The sequence below is a fragment of the Oncorhynchus tshawytscha genome, linkage group LG15 (assembly GCF_018296145.1).
Source record: "Oncorhynchus tshawytscha isolate Ot180627B linkage group LG15, Otsh_v2.0, whole genome shotgun sequence".
Taxonomy (NCBI): domain Eukaryota; kingdom Metazoa; phylum Chordata; class Actinopteri; order Salmoniformes; family Salmonidae; genus Oncorhynchus; species Oncorhynchus tshawytscha.
The window spans coordinates 19,059,168-19,082,367 of record NC_056443.1 but is presented as its reverse complement, the minus strand read 5'-3'; the positions used below and the strand labels follow the sequence as shown (position 1 = coordinate 19,082,367).

At 43.2% G+C, this 23,200-nt stretch overlaps 2 protein-coding genes across 4 annotated transcripts; both read left to right on the top strand.

Moving 5' to 3' along the window:
• The first annotated feature begins 709 nt into the window (after window positions 1–709).
• LOC121838757 (E3 ubiquitin-protein ligase TRIM47-like) lies at window positions 710–9,060 on the top strand. Of its 3 annotated transcripts, none has more exons than XM_024374083.2 (5): window positions 710–844; window positions 2,180–2,339; window positions 2,547–2,919; window positions 7,303–7,542; window positions 7,684–9,060. In XM_024374083.2, exons 1-5 carry the CDS (start codon window positions 793–795, stop codon window positions 7,804–7,806), a joined length of 948 nt encoding a protein of 315 aa, XP_024229851.2. In that variant the 5' UTR covers window positions 710–792; the 3' UTR covers window positions 7,807–9,060. The 3 variants fall into 3 exon arrangements, with proteins under 3 accessions (XP_024229851.2, XP_042154173.1, XP_042154174.1); XM_042298239.1 differs by lacking the exon at window positions 710–844 and adding an exon at window positions 1,099–1,230; XM_042298240.1 differs by lacking the exon at window positions 710–844 and adding an exon at window positions 1,155–1,234.
• On the top strand, window positions 8,560–17,241 carry LOC112215079 (E3 ubiquitin-protein ligase TRIM39). The gene is made up of 9 exons (XM_042298237.1): window positions 8,560–8,696; window positions 11,002–11,235; window positions 12,550–12,761; window positions 12,919–13,078; window positions 13,232–13,327; window positions 13,837–14,070; window positions 14,538–14,685; window positions 16,157–16,183; window positions 16,387–17,241. The coding sequence occupies exons 2-9, from the start codon at window positions 11,026–11,028 to the stop codon at window positions 16,923–16,925; spliced, it is 1,626 nt and encodes a 541-aa protein (XP_042154171.1). The 5' UTR covers window positions 8,560–8,696; window positions 11,002–11,025; the 3' UTR covers window positions 16,926–17,241.
• Window positions 17,242–23,200: the final 5,959 nt, after the last annotated feature.

Genomic DNA, 23,200 nt, shown 5'->3' with positions numbered 1-23,200 from the left:
ATACACACTCACACTCTTTCAAACATGATTATTTGGTCAAGTTATCAGGGGTAGTAACTAGCATAATTTATTTGACTATTTCTTTCACACACACACCTCATTGGCTAGGTCTAGCCACATCTAGCACAAGCTCACTACTAAACTGACCTGGCAATCCTACTATCGTGGACACTTGTCTCCAATCAGCATTTTTTGTGTTTATGTCCCTGTAGCTGTCAGCAGTTGTGTCAAAAATACATGGTTTTGAGGATACTGCGAAAATGATTCTCTCCTACATGTGTCCAATCGCATGCGACCATTTGCAAAAGGTACCTGCATCAGTATAGTTGCCTAGGGGCGCAAAATGTTATGCAGCAGTGATGCAATGACGTAGACGGGGTGTTCGAAGCGTCACCACCATCTACCTGAACCCCAAACCGAAAAGAGTCGGTGTGTGTGTGGATTACGAGAAAGGACCCGTGTCTTTTTTTATGACGTGCTGGAAAAGTCACACATCTACTTATTCTTTGGCTTTTTCTCGGCCGGGAATCTTTACCCTTATGTTTAACTCTACAGCATGAAAAAGAAGTCTGAGTCGTTGGTCATTTTCATAGATTGGATAAAGAAGTACAAATACAGGTTGAGAGCTCTATCCAGTACCGCGAAGTGAAGATACAGACACCGTGAAAGATGTTAACACAAAATTAAAGGACGTGGCACACCTTACTATTTTCCTCTGATGTATTGAAATCCGGAGGTGTATGTAGAATCTGTTACCTCAATAACCTAACGTCGCAGACGTAAAAGAAACGCATGAAACTAGATCCGGTACAAAAACCGGAAAATCCAGTTGTTGGTGACAGAGGTTCGTTTCCTGATAACAAGCAATGATACAAGTTAGAAAGGAATTACAAGTTGTCACTGCTGAGATCGTGTGTGTGAAATGATTCCTTATTTACATTTAACAAAAATAAAAATAATGTTGTGTATGTAAGATTTGCAAGAGGGTAAAGTACAACTGATTAGAGTGAACAAGGAAGGAACAACTCCACTTTAGGGAATGTTTATAAGAATATGTTTATAAGGATGCTGCAATACAGCTCGTTCAGAGTCCAAATGTACCTCCCCTTTACCAGCAGTGACAAGGCGTATCCTCGCCTTGTGAGAGTACTAGTTTATAGCACATACACACTTGTGCCACTGTAAGCCTAGGACCTGACTTGACAACTCGTCATCCTTGGCACAGAGCTGGTAGGTAAAATGAGTTTTGGATCATTTATATTATTAGATGAACATCACTAGTATTAATAAATGAAAGTGCTTTTCAGTTGATGTTTTTCTACACTGTGGTACCATGCTGTATGTGCCTGTAGAAGGAGTTAGAGCCAGAGGTGGGGGAACAGTTGCTAAAAGTAAGCTGTCATCTAACATGTGTATGTGGTCATTTGCTTCTGTTGTGGTTGATGGATGCTGTGCCTTTTTTGAAGCCTAGTTCAGGACTAAAATAAACGTTCTGTGGAGATTATCCATTACAAGTGCTTCTTAGTCCAGGACTAGTTTTAATCTGTGTTTGGGGAAACCTGCCCAATAAGTGTTCCTATTAAAGTAATCCAAAGAGCCTCAGCGGTTCTGTGGTATGGTTTGTTTGTATGAATGGCTATGGACAGTTTACTGTCCAATGACCTCTAGTCACTAATGGGTTAACTATCTCTGTTCCAAGTCACAGAGGAAGCAGCATTATCACTAATGTTCAGATTACACTGAGGATTTATAAAGTGTTACACAACGCTCAGTTCCGGGAAAACTTTTTCTTTATATGGGGTTGCATGCATCCTAAATGGCACCCTATTCCCTTTATTGTGCACTACATTTGAACAGGGCCCATAGGGAATAGGGTGACATTTGGGACTCAGGCCATGGCGTTTTATAACCATCACTATGATGACATTGTGATCTTGCATTCCTGTGTATGAGTGTGTCAATTCCCAGATGCCGCCTTCCTTTATTTATCTGTACAATAACTATAAAAAATGTAGCCAATATCCTACAACTGATATGCTTCCAAACAACGCTCATTTTTTCAGGATTTTCCCCCCTCTATTCCCTCTATACCCACCAAACCATTTCCTGATTTCACTCCAAAAAAACAAGTTCCTCCGCGGGAAAAAAAACAAAACAATTTACTCTGTTCTATTCTCAGGGATGTCTGCACTGCCTCAATGCTGCATCTGTCTCGATGACTTCACCAATCCAGTCTCTATCCCCTGTGGCCATCGCTTCTGCCTGGGTTGTATCGGGGAGTACTGGAGACTCCATGGTGCCTGCCAGTGTCCTCTCTGTATGACATGTTTCCCCATAAGGTAAAAAGCCACGCATTGACACACACACACACAAAACAGTAGGAGAGGCGCTGACTGAATAGTACATTAAATACAGTATATAATAAAAAATAAAGTTCCACACTTAATATAATGCTCAACTCCAAATAGTTGAATGTGAATAAAATGGGTACACAGCTATAGAGTGTGTGCAACTTTTACACACTTTTACACCACTTCCCTTATCAGGCCACAGCTAAAAACGAAGCCAACCCTACATAATGTTGCACCGCGGGAGGAAAACCAAGCCACACTCAGAGCAGGTGAGGTGCCCTGCGATATCTGTCCAGAAAAGCGGTGTAGAGCAGTGAAGTCATGTCTGGTGTGCCTGGCCTCGTACTGTGAGATGCACCTGGAGCCTCACTACAGGGACTCGGCTCTAGGGCGCCATCCACTGGTCACTGTGTGGAAGAACCTGGATGAGCCTGTCTGTAGACTCCACGGGAGGCAGTTGGCCAGGTTTTGTCGGAGCGATCAGACCTGCATCTGTGCTCTGTGTGTCCAGACTGATCACAGGGGTCATCGGGTGGTCACCATCGCCATGGAAGCAACAAAAAGGAAGGCAAGACAAATACATTAATATGTTTTTTTTTGGTGGAAAATTATAGTTAGCATGTTGAGATTTCACATTGCATTCATTCAACAGTTTATGTACCAAGTCTGTCGCGTAGAGTAGGCCAGAAGGTTAAACCTTAACTCAAACTTAAGCCTATGTTAAACTTAAACTCTACCAAATAAAACGCTGGCGGAGCCGTAAAAGCACTTCTGTGCAAGTGTGCTTGTTTACATAGTGATTCTGAAAGAAAACCGTACTGCCACAAAAGTATACATTATGGTGGACAGCTAACCAGTGCTCAATGAACAGCTTAATGAGAAAGGCCCCCCCTTGAACTGAAAGAGAGGCTCATTTTGTAGGGGAAGCCCCTCCCATCAGAACATACCGAACTCATGAATTCATTAAGCCATCACAAACATCAAAGGCTACATTTTCCACTCAGCTAAACATATCAAGAAATATCTTCATTGAACCTTTGCAATTGGTTTATCATAATACAATATAATCACAACATAACACATTTACAAAACCCTATAGCTACCGACACAGTATTTTTCAATACACCCATTCACATGAATCGGGGCTGGGCACTACAAACCCAGCCTGATTGCCGTAGTTCGGGTCTTGGAGTCATTTTTACTGGGTCTTAGTTATTGTGATAGTACTACAATGGAAGGCTCAAAGCCTGTTGGCTAATGGGCAGGAGTTCAAGCAGTTCATTGTAGACATGCCAGCTAAGCCTGATGTGATTTGTGTGTAGGAAACATGGCTCAAATGTACTGTGGAGTTTACCGTACAGGGATATGTAGTTGTTCGTAGGGGGGAGGGGCACCTTCATAGAGCAAGGACTTCCTTACAGGATGCTAGGCAAAGGTATTGAACAGGAATATGTGGTGGTGGAGGTGTGGTTGAGATGAGGGGTGCTAATGGTAGTGAACTACTATAAGATTTTAATGGGGGGGGGTGGAAATGGCCAAGTGATGGAGAATCTGGTGTGCCTGAATGATTGCTGAGGGACCAGGATGGAGCCAGAGGGGAAAAGTCTGTCTTGGACCTCACTCTAGTATCTAGTGCCATGGCAGGAATCTGTGAGTGTGGGGTATGGGGAGGAGTTGACAGTAGGGAGTGATCATTACCCCATAGTATGCACAGTAGGCCGGAGGGAGCAGGTGGTGTCAGTGGACGGAGTCGGGAGGTTGGTTGTTTGGAAGGACAAAGTGGGATCAGTTTCAGGAGTTGAGTGAGGAGGTGATGGCTCGGGTAGATATGAGAGGGGATGTGGATAGTATGAATAACTGGGTGAGAACAGCTTTAGTGGGGACAGCTACTGACGCTATACCTAAGAGTTCAGGGAGGACGAGGAGGGAAGCAGTCCCAAGGTGGATGGAGGAATGTGGGGCGTTGGTGAGGAGCAGGAACAGGGCATTTGGAGTACGGAAAAGGACGCATAACTTCCACCATCTGATTCAGTATAAGCAGGCCCAGGCTCTGGTGGGGAGAACTGTCTGCCAGGCCAAGAGGTCACATTGGTTCTGTGACACCATTGGAAGGGCGACGGGTAGATGAGGGGGTGGGGGGTTGTGGGGGATGATTGAGAGGATGAGTGGGGTCAGAAGGGAGTAGGATTATCCCATGTTGATGAGTGGGGAAGGATGTGGCAGTAACAGATAAGGAGAAGGCAGAGATGATTTGTCAGAGGAGGGGGAGTGGGGAGAAAGAGAACGAGAGAGGAGCATCCTGGGGTGCTGGATAGGAGAGAGGATGCAAATGATGCATTGAATGCACCATTTGACATGGCTGAGATGGAACGGACAATGGGTAAGGCTGGGTTAACTCCACCTGGGAAAGATGAGGTGCGCTATGTTATATTGGCCTGTCTTAGTGATGAGGCACTGGATAAGGTATTGGTGTTGTACAACAGAGGGTGGGAGGAGGGGAGACTACACGCCAGCTGGAAGGAGGCAGTAGTGGTACCAATCCGGAAGCCAGGGAAGGACCCAACAAGGCCAACAACCTATCGGCCAATAGCTTTAAAATCACATGTATGTAAGATTATGGAACGTCTGATTACGGAGAGCCTAACTTACTTCCTGGATAGCTGGGGGCTAGTATCACCACATCAGAGTGGGTTCAGGAAGGGGAGGGGAACTATGGACCCAGTGCTCTGCTTAGAAGCAGAAGTCAGGAATGCTCAGGTGAACATGGAGACTGTTGTAGCTGTCTTTTTTTATGTGGAGCAGGTGTATGATATGATGTTGCAGGAGGGGTTGTTAATCAACCTTGATATTATGGGGTTAGGAGGAAGAACGTACAACTGGATAAAGGATTTCCTGTTTGGAAGGTCTATCCAGGTGAGGTTGGGGAAGTCTCTATCAAATCAAAGTTTATTTGTCGTGTGCCCCGAATACAACAGGTGTAGACCTTACAGTGAAATGCTTACTTACAGGCTCTAACCAATAGTGCAAAAAAGGTGTTAGGTGAACAATAGGTAAGTAAAGAAATCAAAACAACAGTAAAAAGACAGGCTATATACAGTAGCGAGGCTACATACAGACACTGGTTAGTCAGGCTGATTGAGGTAGTATGTACATGTGGTTAAAGTGACTATGCATATATGATGAACAGAGTAGCAGTAGCGTAAAGAGGGGTTGGCGGGAGGCGGGACACAATGCAGATAGCCCAGTTAGACAATGTGCGGGAGCACTGGTTGGTCGGGCCAATTGAGGTAGTATGTACATGAATGTATAGTTAAAGTTACTATGCATATATGATAAACAGAGAGTAGCAGCAGCGTAAAAGAGGGGTTGGGGGCAGCTACCTAGTGGATAACGGTACACCACAGGGGAGCATGATTAGTCCTCTGTTGTTCTCAATCATTATCAATGATGTTTACTCTCAGGTACGGCCAGATATTGGGAGGACGTTATTTGCAGAGGATGGGGCCTTATGGAAGAGAGGAAGACATTTTCCATACATAGTCAGGAAGGTACAGGAAGCAATTGATGAGGTAGAGCGGTGGGCATTAATGTTCTGTACCAGGAGGAAGGTGAGAGATGAGGTATGCTTGAGGCTATATGAAGAAAAACTTGGAGAGGGTAGTTTCTTTCAGGTTCCTTGGGGTATAGTTTGACACTAGACTGACCTGGGTAGAACACATTGAGAGAGTGGTAGGGAAGTGTAAGAAGGTGCTGTTTGATGGGGAAAGAGTGGGGGGCTGGGCATTCCTCATTGAGGATCATGTATGTTGCATTGATCCGATCTGTAATAGACCTTGGCAGTATAGCGTATGGTTTGTCAGCCCGCACCTCATTGGAAAGGCCAGATGTCAGACTCAGAGTATGTAGTGGCATGTTTCAGACCTCCCCATTGGCTGCACTACAGGTGGAGATGGGGGATATGCCATTGCAGATTAGAAGACCACAGCTGGCAATTGATTATTGGGTCAACCTACCGGGACAAGGGGTGTCTCATCCCGCGAAAGGGATTTTACAGGCATGCAGGGAACATAAGCGAAGACAGAACACAAGCGGTGGGTGGGTAATACCGAGGCGAAGGAGATGAGACTGTGTTGAAGGGAGTTTAGTCTAAAAGTAGTTTTTCCTATCAATCCTCCATGGCTACTCGCACCTCCGGTAGTTGATCTAGAAGTGTTGGAGAAACTATAGGAAGGTGAGGAGGGTGTTGACCCGTCTGATTTGTTTAAGAGACGTCGGGATACTGTGTATCAGGATTTTGTGGCCATTTACACAGATTGATCAAAAGGTCAAAGGACAGGACATACTGGGTCAGCATTTTTAGTAGTCCTTATTCCAGCATACCCGGAAGCTACAGAGACGGAGTGAGAAACTGAAACAAATAGAGCGGTGATCCAAAACATTGAGTACAAAAGTACAAAAAACATCACTTAGATTAAACATGAAAGCTTGCCTGCGAATTCTTCATACCATACCCAACTGTTACTGACGGGAGGTAAGAGTGATGTGTGCAATGTATGACCTGAGATCGCCAAATGAACTTGTGTCGACCCACATTGCTAATGTAGCTGAAAATGGAGCAGGGATGGGGAGATGAGTGTGGGTGTGTTAGTTGACCAAATCCTGCCCGCTGCCAGTGACGAACTTCTCCGTCACAAAGTCATTAAATCATTTTGTTTTATAAATGTACAGAACATACACCTAACATTCAGAGATACTGTACCTGTAAGAATCTGTACATGCATCCGTACATACAGTATGTACTGTAAGCGATTCAGGGTTTTCAAACATTAGGCCAAAATGCAGATATGATTCAACTGAGTCCGCAGATATTTTTAAACGTTTTTTTCCCAACTTAAAGAGTTGACTGATGTTGTACGTTCTTCTGATTTGAAGTCCACTGACTCATCCACAGGTTAAGCTAAAGAAGTCCATGATGAAGTTTCAGCAGATGATCCAGGAGAGACTGAAGAAGATGGAGGACCTCCAACAATCAGCGGAGCTCGTTGACGTGACTGAGGAGAAGCGGAAAGCAGCAGAGAGGCGGGCTGAGGGGCTCGTCAAAGAGATGGAGCAGGAAATCACTGAGCTACAGAGGAAACGCACTGCGCTGGAGCAGCTCTCACACACCGAGGACCACCTCACCCTTCTACAAGTCAGTGTCCCCATTTCCTGTCTTTATAAATCAAATGTTAACATTTTGGGCCAACACATATATATATTTAATTTCACAACTCAAACGAGCCCAACAACAAGTTGTTACTCTTTTTGACGGATTTTCCCCCTCTGCATATAGAGATTTCCATCACTGTCTACTCCTCTACACAACAAGGACTGGTCACACATCATCAAGTCCCTGATCCAAGAACTACAGGGGAAACTAGAAATATCCTCAAGAGATAGTAGAAAACTACATTGAGCCTCCTCCTAAAATAAGACATGTCTTTTTACTCAGGAACATTTTATGATTGTTTAACATCGTTTAACAACAAGTGATTTTTACAATGAGAAATATCGGGAACTATTTGTTCATTGTAACCTTGACTTAGCATTTTACCAAAGGAAATGTGACTTTAATGTGTATCACTTATGCTTATGTCGAGTTTATCATTGTGCCTATCCTATCCACAGTGTGCAGCCATGGTTGATTATTTATGTCTTGTTACAATTTGACCAGAGTAAATGTGAATGTGATTGTAATTTATTTTTATAAATTATATATATATATATATATAATTTATCTTAGAATTTATTCAAAATGTTTAGTACCGTGCCAGAGAAAGTATGACCACCAATCAAGTATTATGCAGGGTTGTACGAATTTGTGATTGTGCATTTAGCAGAGTTTGTCATTGGATTAAGTATATACTGTAGCCTATCGTTAGCCTAATGGAAAGGTGTTTGACTTTCAATTCTCAAGTAAAAGAAACTGCATGCGCATACCAGAGGAGACGGATGGAAGTAGCTATAGAAGGATGGGGTCATTGTAATGGCTGGAATGGAGTCAATGGAATGGAGTCAAACGTGGTTTCCATATGGTTGTGTTTGATACCGTTCCACTTAATTCCATTGCAGGCATTACAATGAGCCCGTGCTCCTCCCACCAGGCTCCTCTGACACACACATAAACAGGTTTTCCACACACCCATGCATAGGCCAATTCTACTACTGATGAATACATACCTCCTTCACGGAAAGGGAACTGGTCATTATTTTAGCTGAAATGAAACTCAAAGGAGAAAAAGAATGGGACAAAGTAAAGGATGCCCATATGAGCCCAGAGTAAAGGAAGTTCACATCATCTGAAAGGTACTGGCAATACTTTCTTTGTTGCATATATAACAGAGTGTATTACTTTTAAGTGTACATCATGCTACTGTCAAGAAATTAGGTATACATGTCATTTGTAATTGATTGTTTTTGGTTGATGATGTACAATGTAAGTATGATTGACATGTACAATGCTTATACATGTAAAATGAGATGAATTAAGGTACTGTACTATAGATATACTTATTGTACATTTTGACACATTACAATAATTACGACAATGTTTTTCTCATTTCTGTATCAAAACCAGTCAACAATTTCCCTTATTTAATAACTCTTTAAAATATAGTCAAAACATATGGAAAAAGTACACTTCTATCATACACTGTTATTATGTATCCTGTTTGTGGTTGTTTTATTCTTTATTTTGTTCTGATTATTGTGATACGGAAGTTACTGTAGGTACACAAGTGCCTTCGGGCTTGTCTCTTTACCTAGGTGCGCCAGTCAGACCATCTGTGGGCATACCCGCATGTCTGTGTGCTCACTGCTCACTCTCATTTGGCTAATTCATTTACCTCAGTAGACAATGTACTCTGGAGTTTACTGTACTCCGACCACCAGAGGGCAGTAATTCACTGTAATTCAGTGGTGCAACTACCTTCCAGAATCTCCAAAATTGTGACTTGTGGGTAGTTAAAAGTAAGACCTAGAAAGCACATAAACTCCTTCCTTTCATCAAAACTTGAGAGGCAGCATTGGAAAGAGATGATGTCGCTGATATGCTTTTAGTCTCTCAGTGAATGATGAATACTTACCCTGCTGAAAAAAACAGCATATACTCGACTAAATTTCAAGATGGTCCATGCTGGTCCATGCTGTTCTGATGCTGTTCAAGCTGGTATGACCAGCATCATCTAGCTGGTTAGGCTGGCTGACTAGCTAGTCAAGCTGGTATGCTGGTGACCAGTTTAGGCTGGTGATGCTGGTCCATGCGGGTCTATACTGCTCCAGCATGGTCTAACACGGAACCCAAACAGGCTGCGCGCGTGTGCCATTGTGCGCCATCGTGCATACATTTATTTTGTCCCCCTACACCAAACACGATCATGACACGCAGGTTTAAATATCAAAACAAACTCTGAACCAATTATATTAATTTGGGGACCGGTCGAAAAGCATTAAACATTTATGACAATTTAGCTAGTTAGCTTGCACTTGCTAGCTAATTTGTCCTATTTAGCTAGCTTTCTGTTGCTAGCTAATTTGTCCTGGGATATAAACATTGAGTTGTTAGTTTACCTGAAATGCACAAGGTCCTCTACTCCACCATTTAATCCACACATAAAAGGGTCAACCGAATTGTTTCTAGTCATCTCTCTTCCTTCCAGGCTTTTTCTTCTCTTGACTTTATATTGCAATTGGCAACTTTCATAAATTAGGTGCGTTACCGACACTGACATCGTTCATCTCTCAGTCGCCCACGTAGGTATAACCAATGAGGAGATGGCACGTGGGTACCCGCTTCTATAAACCAATGAGGAGATGGGTGAGGCAGGACTTGCAGCGCAATCTGTGTCAGAAATAGATTTCTATTTTAGCCCTTGGCAACGCAGACGCTCGTTGCCGCGAGCGAGCAGTGTGGGTGCAATAATTGAATAACATTTATGTTGCAACGCACGCGACACGAACGGTGTGGTCAGCCTGTTACACGGAACCCAAACCGGCTGTGCCCCATCGTGGATAAATGTATTTTGTCCCCCCCACACCAAACGCGATCACTACATGCAGGTGATCGCATTTGGTGTGATCAAATATCAAAACAAACTCTCAACCAATTATATTAATTTGGGGACGGGCTGACCACACTGCTCGTGTCGCGTGCGTGAGCGTTGCAAAATGAATTTAGAAATCTATGTTATTCAATTATTGCACCCACGTTATTCCTCTCTCCTACAGCGTCCATCACAATTACATGCAAATGGCCAATTATGCAAATTCGGCGATGATGTCATTTAGCAACTTTTAGGACAGCCAATAGCTACGTTCCTTACTGAGGAGTTGGCAACACTGCTTGCAGGCCTGTTGTCGCCACTGTATTTGGGAAAAAAATAAATCATTAAGCACTTTGATGATGGTTACCAACATCACCAGCATATTCTGGTCATCATTGTCCAAAACACAGTGAAGTCACCAGCATGATCAGCTGGTCAATGCTGTTTTTTTTCAGCAGGGTATTAATGGGTATTAATGATAAATAATGAATCTCCAACAACACCTCTTTCAATTTATTTATTTATCAAATTGCAGACGACAAACACTCTGAAATACTTGATATTGACAGGTTTAAAGGACTCCAGCTCCAGACATGGCCTCCTCGTCCTTACACTCCGTCATCATGGACACCCCCATTCTGATCAAGCACCATCTCTACTGCTCTATTTGTCTGGACCTGTTTGAAAACCCCGTCACCACCCACTGTGGCCACAGCTTCTGCCAGTCCTGCCTGGGCCGCAACCTCCACTTGAATGACCTCACGTGCCCCCTCTGCAAGAAGCATCTGAGGGGTAACCCGCAGGTGAAGTATTAGTCTTCCTCTTCTTCTTCAAGATGCATTCATGGAGAAACTCACAAGTAATAAGGCAGTCCAGACATTTTAAGTGCTAGAAAAACTCAATATAACACATCCTGTCTCAGCCATTTTCCCCACTAGTTGGCAGTATTTACATCAACATAAATACGTCAAATGTGGTTGGGGTGGATGTATTGTATTGGGGAATGATGTCTGTTGTGTACTTAATTTTTTTAATGTGGAGAATGTGTTGGTAATGACACTTGTAACCTTCGTTGAGCTGAATATTGGTATGTAAATGCAGGTAAAAACCAAGTATATGGATTTTTTTCACAAATCACAAAAATGTGTCTGATGATTTATGCATTCATACATTGGATGGTGCTCTCATTGATCGTGTCACCGCGTATAAATATCTGGGCATCTAGATTTATGATAGGCTTTCCTTCAAAGAGCATGTAGATGAGTTAGTTAAGAACGGGCTTCTTTTAACGGAACATGACCGTTCGTTCAATAGCAGCGGGTGCTAGTTTCAGCACACATCACTGAACTCTGTACCAGAAAGTAGACTTGCCAAGTTTGAAGTTTCATAGATGCATTGCGCACTTTTTTTGTTTATAAATCCCTCTTGCGTAAATGATCACCGTACCTCACTTCTCTGTTATCCTACAGAAATCAGACACGGTCTCAGGGATGGCTCACCCTGGAGATCCCTTAGATCTCGACAGAGTTAGGGAAATCTGCCTTAAGCTATTTTGCACCTTGCTTATGGAATGGTCTACAGCCCTCGAACTCATCTCTGGACCTCGAAGTCAGTTCCATTGCATTTTTACATTGTTCCCCTCTAACCAGGGACTGATTTATACCCGGGACACCAGGTGTGTGAGATTAATTATCAGGTAGAACAGGAAACCAGCGGTCATCCGGACCTCGTAGGGTAAGAGTTGAGTACGCCTGAGTCTACCGAGTTTGCTGAAATTGGAGGAATTGGTGCCTCTGAGGCAGTTCAGACGGCTGTCTGAGGACCTTTTTAAGGAAGAACGTGTTTCTTATGATTCTATGACATTTTCAACTGTTTGTGTTTTTTTGCTTGCTTATATATTTTGTCAGTTAAGTATACATTTTGACTATGTTTTATAACTTTCTGTAAGTCATTGACGTAAATAACATAGTATTATCAGTCAACTCACGGGATAAAATAAGGAATAAAAAACTGGTTTGCTTTTCTTAATTGTCCCTGAGGTGATAAATAAAGTTGTATTAGATTGAATAATGAATGCATAAACAAAGCATAATAGCGCAATACAATGTTACCCACAGGTGAACATCATCATCAGGTCCCTAATCCAAGAACTCAAGAAGGCCCAGGATAGGAAGCCAGAGGAATATTCCGGAGCCTTGGGCGAGGTGGCCTGTGATGTCTGCACTGAGAGGAAACTCAAGGCCCATAAGTCCTGCTTGCTGTGCCTGGCCTCATACTGCGAGACTCACCTGCAAACCCACACCTCTGCAGACAGGCTGAAGGGCCACAGGTTGACTTTATTGATTCTTAATCACAATTCATACCATAGAACTTGAAGAAACTCTGAATTTACATAATAGGAAATAACACCAGAAAACACACTTGGATACAGTTGTTTTTTATTCTTACTTTTCTTGATTGGAAAGTGTAAACATGTGTATACATAGGTTGGTGGCCCCTGTGGATGACCTGGATGGGAGGGCCTGTCTGACCCATGGTCGACCCCTGGAGTTGTACAGCAGGGCGGAGGGGCATTGTGTCTGTGCCCTCTGCATAGAGGAGGGTCACGAGGTCGTCTCCACAGAAACGGAGTGGGACAAGAAGAAGGTGAGGTCATAATTCCTAAGGGTTCAATGATGGCTATGTGTATAGTATTGGGTGAGTCGGAAGGAGAGTGTGTATTGCGTGATTACTACATTAATAATGATAAACTAATGTATGATTCCTTTTTCTTTCCATGTTTTTTTTTTCATTTACAAGGGTGAGCTGGGTAGCAGCCTGGCTGAGTTGCAGGAAAGGATCCTGGAGAGAGAGAGAAAGGCGGAGGAGATCAGGGAATCCATGGACCTCTGCAAGGTGAGTCCTGAGTGATTCAGAGTGAGGTACTACATGTCTACCTGCAAGCACAGAGCTGTGCTGTAACAGTGCTCTACAAGGAGAGAGAGAGAGAGAGAGAGAGAGAGAGAGAGAGAGCGAGAGCAAAGATAGTAAAAAATAATAATAATAAGGACTGCATGCACAAATACATTAGGTATATGCCTGCAAGGGGAGTCCTGTGTGAGTCAGAGTGAGGTACTACAAGTCCACATGCAGATGCAGAGGTGGAGCACTGTAGCAGTGACACAGTTAAACATGAGACAGAGAGACCCGTTGTACACAGAGAGGGACAAGAGGTACAGAGTGTGAGACGTCTCCAGCTCTCTTTCTGTATGCACATGAGACATACGGTACACGCACAGACAATGAGACAAGCACAGAGAAAAGCCAAGTGAAAAGTGAGACCGACAGAGAGGCAAAAACAGAGAGGGAATGAGAGAGACATTGAGGTGATACTGAGTTGTTGTCCACCAACTCTATCCCTTTAGGCCCAACTGGACAGGGAGAGGAGGGAGATAGACTCTGTGTTTGAAGTAGTGATGACCACTGTAGAGGAGACCCGGCGAGAGGCTCTCAGGCCCCTGGAGAAGAGGCAAAAGGACATGGAGCGAGAGGCAGAAGAACTCACCCAAGAGCTGCAGAAAGAGATCAGACAGCTGAGAGACATCATCGGTCAGCTGGAGGACGTTGCTAACCTAGAGGATCACATTCACTTCCTGCAGGTGAGCGACTTTACTTGAACGTTTAACCCATTTGCTCTGTGAGTGGCATAGATCATCCACAAATGATTCCTCCCGGCACTGTATCACTCTAGTTGACTGAACAGCCTGCAAGCTGCTCACACTCACTCTGTATTGGGCTAAAGTGATTGAACAGCCTGCAAGCTGCTCGCATTGTATTGGGGAAGATGACTGAACAGTCTACAAGCTGCTCGCACTCTGTATGGGGCTAGGTGACTGAAAAGTCCGCAAGCTGTTCCTAAGTTGGTTGATGCGTGTGTTTGTGTACCAGTATGTGTGAAATGCATGGATTGTACTGCTGGGTGACTATTGTCTGTCAAATTGTTTTTCGAATTTGATTTATATAATTATACACTATAATGATATAATGAAATTAAAACCGTTGAATCATCTTTCTCTGTGACGGTCTCTTTTTCCCTCTCTTTCCTCTCTATCTGTCTCTCCACCAGACCTTCCCATCTCTGTCGGGGCTGGGTGACGGTAGAGACTGGACTGAGGTCTCACTTGATACTGAAGTCTCCTTTGGTACCATGAGAAGCAGCCGTTCAGCCATGATGGAGAAAATTGAGCAGGAGCTTGAGAAGCTCTCCTCGATTGGTGAGATGACAACAGTGTTGAAAACCATACATATACGGTGCATTCGGAAAGTTTTCAGATCCCTTGACTATTTCCACATTTTGTTTACGTTTACAGCCTTTTTCTAAAAATGGATTAAATAAATACATTTCCTCATCAATCTACACACAATACGCCATAATGGCCAAACGAAAACAGGTTTTACATTTTTTTTTAGCTAATTTATTTTTACCTTATTTACTTAAGTATTCAGACCCTTTGCTGTGAGACTCGAAATTGAGCTCAGGTGTATCCTGTTAGAATTGATCAGCCTTGAGATGTTTCTACAACTTGATTGGAGTCCACCTGTGGTAAATTCAATTGATTGTACATGATTTGGAAAGGCACACACCTGTCTATATAACGTCACACAGTTGGCAGTGCATGGTCAGAGCAAAAACCAAACCATGAGGTCGAAGGAATTGTCTGTAGAGCTCCGAGACAGGATTGTGTTGAGGCACAGATCTGGAGAAGGGTACCAAAAAATGCATTGAAGGTCCCCAAGAACACAGTGGCCTTCATCATTCTTAAAGGTTCTGGAACCACCAAGACTCTTCCTAGAGCTGACCGCCCAGCCAAACTGAGCAATCGAGGAGAAGGGCCTTGGTCAGGCAGGTGACCAAAAACCCAATGGTCACTCTGACAGAGCTCCAGAGTTCCTCTGTGGAAATGGAAGTACCTTCCAGAAGGATTACCATCTCTGTAGCACTCAACCAATCAGGCCTTTATGGTAGAGTAGCCAGACGGCAGCCAATCCTCAGTTAAAAGTACATTTCAGCCCACTTGGAGTTTGCCAAAAGACACCTAAAGGAATTAGACCATGAGAAACAAGATTATCTGGTCTGATGAAAACAAGATTGAACACTTTGGCCTGAATTCTAACCGTTACGTCTGGAGGAAACCTGGCACCATCCTTACGGTAAAGCATGGTGGTGGCAGCGTCATGCGGTGGGGATGTTTTTCAGCGGCAGAGACTGGGAGACTAGTCAGGATCGAGGGAAAGATGAACGGAGCAAAGTACAGAGAGATCCTTGATGGAAACCTGCTCCAGAGCACAGGACAACGGCCCTAAGCACGCAGCCAAGATAACGCAGGAGTGGCTTCGGGACAAGTCTCTGAATGTCATTGAGTGGCCCAGCCAGTGCCCGGACTTGAACCCGATCGAACAATAAATGTGATATTTCTTTTTTTTTTGCAAAAAAAAACAGAAAACAAGTTTTTGCTTTGTCATTATGGGGTATGGTCTCCCCATTGATTAGGGAAACAACAATTGAATACATTTTAGAAAAATGCTGTAAGGTAACAAAATGTGGAAAAAGTCAAAGGGGTCTGAATACTTTTTTAATGCACTGTACATTTTAGACATATAATCTGTATACATTGCTATATTCTTTGTTTAGCTTTGTCATACTACAATTGACCATGACAGCCCAAAAATGTGTTTCTTCCACAGAACTTGAGAGGATCCTGAAGTTTGCAGGTGTGTATTGTTACATTTCAGGGTAGTAATACATTAGTATATAAAGACTTCAATCTTCATTAGCATACATCAATCTCAACCACATTCACTTTGTAGTAGGCCACATTTTAAATTCATTCAGGCCAACTGATAGGCCTTGTACATGCCCAAATACTGTGCTGTATCTTGTCATAACAATAACGTCCATATCTGATATTATTCAGTTGATGTGACCCTGGACCCAGACACAGCCAACATACAGCTGGTTCTCTCTGAGGACGGGAAAGAGGTGAGAGACGGAGGGAAGATACAGGACCTCCCTGACCGTCCGGATCGCTTTGATCACTTCGGCAGCGTCCTGGGGCACAACATGTTAACGTCTGGGAGATCATACTGGGAGGTGGATGTCGGGAACAAGACGGGTTGGGATCTGGGAATTGCAAGAGGAGATGCCAACAGGAAGGGGCAACTCTCTGTGAATCCTACTCATGGTTACTGGGCAATAGTGCATTATAATGGGGACCAATACGGAGCCTTGGGGGACCCTCCTTTTCTCTTGTCACTGATGGAGAAACCCCAGAAGGTGGGGGTGTTTGTGGATTATGAGGAAGGGTTGGTGTCTTTTTATGATGTGGAAGCTAAGGCTCATATATATTCTTTCACTGGGTATTCCTTCACTGGGGAAATGTATCCATATCTCAGCCCACATCTTCTGAATGGGAAGAAGAACTCAGATCCACTGGTCATCACAGAAATAGGCTGATCAATCATTGTTTGGCATTGAAAGTGAAAGACTTGTTTCAGGCTAGGATTTAGGTTTAGGTTTAGGGTTGGGTTAGGGTGAGATACAAAATGTTGTACTTTATTACACATATAAATATTTGAATTAATAGTTTTGTACACAGGTGCCTTCAGAAAATTCACACAATATTTCCACATTTTGTTGTGTTACAGCCCGGATTTAAAATGTATTAAATTGAAACGTTTTGTCACTTGCCTACACGCAATAGCGCATAATGTCAAAGTGGAATTATATTTTTAGAAACTTTTACAAATTAATAAAAAAGGAAAATCTGAAATGTCTTGAGTCAATAAGTATTCAACACTTTGTTATGGCAAGCCTAAATAAGTTCAAGAGTAAAAATTAGCTTGACAAGTCACATGGACTCACTCTTTGTGAAATAATAGTGTTTAACATGATTTTTTTTTACGACTACCTCATCTCTGTACCCCACACATACAATTACAGTGCCTTCAGAAAGTATTCATACCCCACATTATTCCACATTTTGTCATGTTACAGCCTGAATTCAAAATGGATTAAATAAATAAAACATTCTCAGCAATCTACACACAATAACCCATAATGGCCCAAATAAAATACAGAAATATCTCATTTTCGTAAGTATTAGCACCCCTGAGTCAATACTTTGTAGAATCACCTTTAGCAGCGATTACAAGTGTGAGTCTTTCTGAGTAAGTCTCTAAAAGATTTCCACACCTGGATTGTGCAACATTTGCCCATTTCTTTTTTGATGTCATAAACACACAAACAAGAAAACAGCGAGTTGCAAAAATAAATGGCTTCCAATAATTTCATTAACCTAACTATAGAATTTCAAACTAATGCAGCCGCTCTACAGTTTTTCAAATGTACAGTATTATGCAACTAAGTAACAGTATTTTACATTGTAAAGTTACTAGTTACAGTGTTCTCATTGTTGTATAATGCAGGATGTACTGTAAAAGTACTGTAAATACGTTATCACAGAGCGTTCCCAGCCCATACAAGTACTGGGAAAGGGGAAGATGACGTTCGATAATATTACACACATCAGTGTTATAATCTTCCCATGACTGTTTAGTGTTGGAAAACTCCCATATGGTGTCAGTGCTTCCTCTCTAACATTAAGAAGGCACTTCCACAAGGTCAAATGGATTATGAGCAAGAAGAGGAGAATCAGCATCAGACTGAACAACTCCAGTTAAAGTTTGGGAATGTTTAGAATTAGGAATTAGAGTAATTGAATAGGATCTCTTTGAGAGAACGCTTGAGTATTCAGATGTGATTTCATGTAGGCCAGGTTTAGGGGCAATTGGAATTGGAAATGAAGGCAGTCAATTCAGAAAGTAAACTTCAATTAAACATTTTAATTTTTTAAAAGGTAATCTACTTTCAATGACTTCTCAATACCTATACTGAACAACAATATACACGCAACATCCAACAATTTCAAAGATTTTACAGATTTACAGTTAGTAGGAGAAAATCTGTCAATTTAAATACATTTGTTAGGCCCAAAACTATGGATTTCACATGACTGGGAATACAGACATGTATCTGTTGGTCACAGATACATAAAAAAATGGGCCTCACAATGGGCCTCAAGATCTCATCACAGTATTTCAGTGCAGTCAAATTGCCATTGATAAAGTGCAATTGTGTTCATTGTCCATAGCTAACAACTGCCCATACCATAACCCTACCGCCCCCATGGGGCACAGCAACAAACCGCTCGCCCTCACAACGCCATACACGTGGTATGCGGTTGTGAGGCAGGTTGGATGTACTGCCAAATTCCCTAAAACGATGTTGGAGGCGGTTTAAAGTAGAGAAATGAACATTAAACTCTGGCAACAGCTCTGGTCGACATTACTGCAGTCAGCATGCCAATTGCACGCTCCCTCAAAACTTGAAACATCTGTGGCATTATGTTGTGTGACTGCACATTTTAGAGTGGCCTTTTATTGTCCCAGCACAAGGTGCACCTTTGTAATGATCATGCTGTTTAATCAGCTTCTTGATATGACATACCTGTCAGGTGGATGGATTATCTTGGCAAAGGAGAAATGCTCACTAACAGGGATGTAAACAAATTTGTGTACAAAATTTGAGCTAAATAAGTTTGTGTGTATGGACAATTTCTGGGTTCTTTTATTTCAGCTCATGAAACATGGGACCGACACTTTACACTTGGCGTTTATATTTTTGTTCCGTGTAAGTACAAAAAATTTATTTCAAAAGTTTGCAATTATTCTATTTTAAATTAGCATGGGCCTCCGGAGTGGTGCAGTGGTCTAAGGCACTGCATCGCAGTGCTAGCTGTGCCACTGGAGATTCTGGGTTCAAGTCCAGGCTCTATCACAGCCGGCCGTGACCGGGAGACCCATGGGGCAGCAGATGATTGGCCCTGCGTCTTCCGGGTTAGGGGAGGGTTTGGCCAGCAGGGATGTCCTTGTCCCATCGCGCACTAGTGACTCCTGTGGCGGGCGCAGTGCACGCTGACATGGTCGCCAAGTGTACGGTGTTTCCTCTGACACATTGGTGTGGCTGGCTTCCAGGTTAAGTGGGCAATGTGTCAAGACGTAGTGGGCCTTGGTTGGGTTGGTTTGTGTTTTCGAGTACGCACTGCTCTCGACCTTCGCCTCTCCCGAGTCCGTGGGGGAGTTGCAGTGATGAGACAAGACTGTAACTACCAATTGGATACCATAAAAAAGGGGTAAATAATTTAAGAAAACTAAATTACAAGAAAAAAAAAAAAAAAACATAACTTCCTGAATTAAGTGCCTTCAATTCAAATTGACCACAACCCTGATGAAGGTCTATCACCGTTTAACATGCTTTCATTTACTTGATTTAACAGTCTCTTACATAAATATTAAGACCTTTTACTTAGTACGGTTTTTGTTGAAGCACCTTTGGCATCAGATTACAGCCTTCAGTCTTCTAGCTTTATTTTAATACCAAACATGGTATTTTATGACGTTACAAGCTTGGCACACCTAGACGTCTGCGTCTCAGTGGGGCAAGAAAAAAAAAAAAAAAAAAAAAAAAAGTATTTAGTCAGTCACCAATTGTGCAAGTTCTCCAATTGTGCAAGTTCTCCCACATAGGTACACTTCAACTATGACAGACAAAATGAGAAAAAAAATCCAGACAATCACATTATAGGATTTTTTATGAATTTATTTGCAAATTATGTTGGAAAATAAGTAACACCTTCTTTGCCCGTTTTGAGGATAATACAGTGCCACCCATACAGTGGCTCGCTAACAAAGACTGCTGCCCCCCCTCGTCAGTGGCTGACGTGAGTAAAATATTTAAACATGTTAACCCTCGCAAGGCTGCTGGCCCAGACGGCATCCCTAGCCGCGTCCTCAGAACATGCGCAGACCTGCTGACTGGTGTGTTTACAGACATATTTAATCGCTCCCTATCCCAGTCTGTTGTCCCCATATGCTTCAAGATGGTTACCATTGTTCCTGTACCCAAGAAGGCAAAGATAACTGAAGTAAATGACTACAACCCCGCAGCACTCACTTCTGTCAACATGAAGTGCTTTGAGAGGCTAGTCAAGGATCATATCACTGCCACCTTACCGGCGACCCTAGACCCACTTCAGTTTGCAAACTGCTCCAACAGGTCCACAGATAACTCAATCGCCATTGCACTGCACACTGCCCTATTCCATCTGGACAAAAAGAATACCTATGTAAGAATACAGTTCATTGACTACAGCACAGCATTTAACACCATAGTACCCTCCAAGCTCATCATCAAGCTGGAGGCCCTGAGTCTCAACCCCTCCCTGTGCAACTGGGACCTGGACTTCCTGACGGTCCGCCCCCAGGTGGTGAAGGTAGGAAACAACATCTCCACTTCACTGACCCTCAACACTGAGGCCCCACAAGGGTGTGCTCAGCACTCTCCTGTACTCCCGGTTCACCCACAACTGCGTGGCCATGCATGCCTCCAACTCAATCATCAAATTTGCAGACGACACAACAGTAGTAGGCTTGATCACCAACAACGACAAGGTGAGGGCACTCGGTGTGTGGTGTCAGGAAAACAACCTCTCACTCAACGTCAACAAAACAAAGGAGATGATCGTGGACTTCAGGAAACAGCAGAGGGAGCACTCCCCTATCCACATCGAAGGGTCAGCAGTGGAGAAGATCACAGTGGGAGTACACATCACAGGCAAACTGAAATTGTTCACCCACACAGACAGTGTGGTGAAGAAGGCGCAACAGCGCCTCTTCAACCTCAGGAGGCTGAAGAAATTTGGCTAGTCACCTAACACCTTGACAAACCTTTACAGATGCACAATCGAGAGCATCCTGTCGGGCTGTATCACAGCCTGGCACGGCAACTGCACAGCCCTCAACCTCAAGGCTCTCCAGAGGGTGTGCGGTCTGCACAATGCATCACTGGGGGCAAACTACCTGCCCTCCATGACACCTACAGCACCCAATGTCACAGGAAGTCTAAAAATATCATCAAGGATAACAACCACCCGAGCCACTGCCTGTTCACACCGCTATCATCCAGAAGGCAGGTCAGTACAGGTGCATCAAAGCTGGGACCAAGAGATTGAGAAACAGCTTCTGTCACAAGGCCATCAGACTGCTAAACAGCAAACATTAACTCAGAGAAGCTGCTGCCCACATTGAGACCCAATTACTGGACACTTTAATAAATGGATCACTAGTCACTTTAAACAATGCCACTTTAATAATGGCACTTTAATAATGTCTACATATCTTACATTACTCGTGTTATGTTCTTAAAGGGGACATCAGTAATTAACAGGATGGAGCACCCTTGGTCATGCGCAGTATTGTTCTATGTTATTCTGGTACTAACTAGTTTGAGTAAATGTGAAGCTCCAGTTCAATTGCTTGTATTCAGAGTCTTTCTTATTACATAAATAAGTACTACGTGTTAAGACACTACAATGGCGACGAGGATGATTACCTGCAGTGTGCATCACGAATACAGATGGAGCTCGTAGGACGAGAGGAAGATTTTGACCCTGTAGCACAACAGCTAGCAAGCAGTGAAGACGAGGGGAGAGCTGACGAGAACGAGGCGGCAGATCAAAGACCCGTGGAGCCGGGAAAATAGATGTGTTTGATGACACGCAAGAAAACTGGGCAACTTACATTGAACGACTGGAACAGTACTTCATTGCAAACGACATTGCTGATAACAAAAGAGTACCAGCGTTGTTGAGTTTAATTGGCCCAAAAACATACAGTTTGCTAACAGATCTGACTGCCCCTCTGAAGCCCTCAAATAAAACATTCACAGAGATTGTGGAGATATTGCAAAATCACCTATCACCTAAACCACTCCTCATCGCGGAACGTTTTCGGTTCCACAAGAGAGATCAGAATGAGGGGAGGGTGTTAGTACATATGTAGCAGTGTTGCAGAAACTGTCTGAACATTGCCAGTTGGGAGAGAACCTAAATGACACATTAAGGGATAGATTTGTTTGTGGACTGAAACATGAACACATTCAAAAACGTTTGCTCACAGAATCAGAGCTCACGTTTGCAAAGGCTGTTGAAATTGCTGTGGCTATGGAAATCGCGACTAAAGATGCATTTGAGTTGCAAAGTAAAAGAAGTACTGACCTGTCACAAATTTCCCTGCACAAGTTCACGCAGTCGACAGCGCCCCCGTGTGTGGCCGAAAAATGCAACAGGTGTGACAGATGGTCACAGAGCAGAGGACTGCCGTTTCAAAGACGAAATATGTCACAAATGCAGTAGAAGGGGGCACATTCAAAGAGCATGCAAAGCTAAATTCAGTCACAACAGGAAAACTGAGAAAATTAAAGGGTCTGTGAATGCACTAGCAGAGAACAGTGGCAGTGATTCAGATGAACGATTAATTGGTACAATGGAGTTAAACACAGTGACTTCTCCCAGCAGTAGCATAATATGGGTGACAACAGATATCGAAGGCAAACCCCACAAAATGGAGCTGGACACAGGATCTGCAGTGTCTATAATTTCCACTACCGTCTACAATGAGCACTTTAAGGCTATCAAGCTGAAGAACACAAATGTGTTGCTGAAGACATACTCAGGAGAGAGATTGAGCCCAATGGGGGCGTTGCAGGTCAGAGTGCATTATGGGGGGCAAACACAGCAGTTACAGCTGTATGTGGTGCCTGGAACTTGCTCCCCATTATTTGGCAGGGAATGGCTTTCAAAAATAAAGCTGAATTGGTGTGACTTGAAAATG

Excerpts from the sequence above, each read along its gene's own strand:
- LOC121838757 (XM_024374083.2), top strand. The coding sequence starts at position 793 with ATGAAACTAGATCCGGTACAAAAACCGGAAAATCCAGTTGTTGGTGAC. Across the intron at positions 2,920-7,302 it reads TGGAAGCAACAAAAAGGAAG|GTTAAGCTAAAGAAGTCCAT; the intron begins GCAAGACAAATA and ends ACTCATCCACAG. Across the intron at positions 7,543-7,683 it reads ACCACCTCACCCTTCTACAA|AGATTTCCATCACTGTCTAC; the intron begins GTCAGTGTCCCC and ends CTCTGCATATAG.
- LOC112215079 (XM_042298237.1), top strand. The coding sequence starts at position 11,026 with ATGGCCTCCTCGTCCTTACACTCCGTCATCATGGACACCCCCATTCTG. Across the intron at positions 12,762-12,918 it reads GACAGGCTGAAGGGCCACAG|GTTGGTGGCCCCTGTGGATG; the intron begins GTTGACTTTATT and ends GTGTATACATAG. Across the intron at positions 13,079-13,231 it reads CGGAGTGGGACAAGAAGAAG|GGTGAGCTGGGTAGCAGCCT; the intron begins GTGAGGTCATAA and ends TTCATTTACAAG.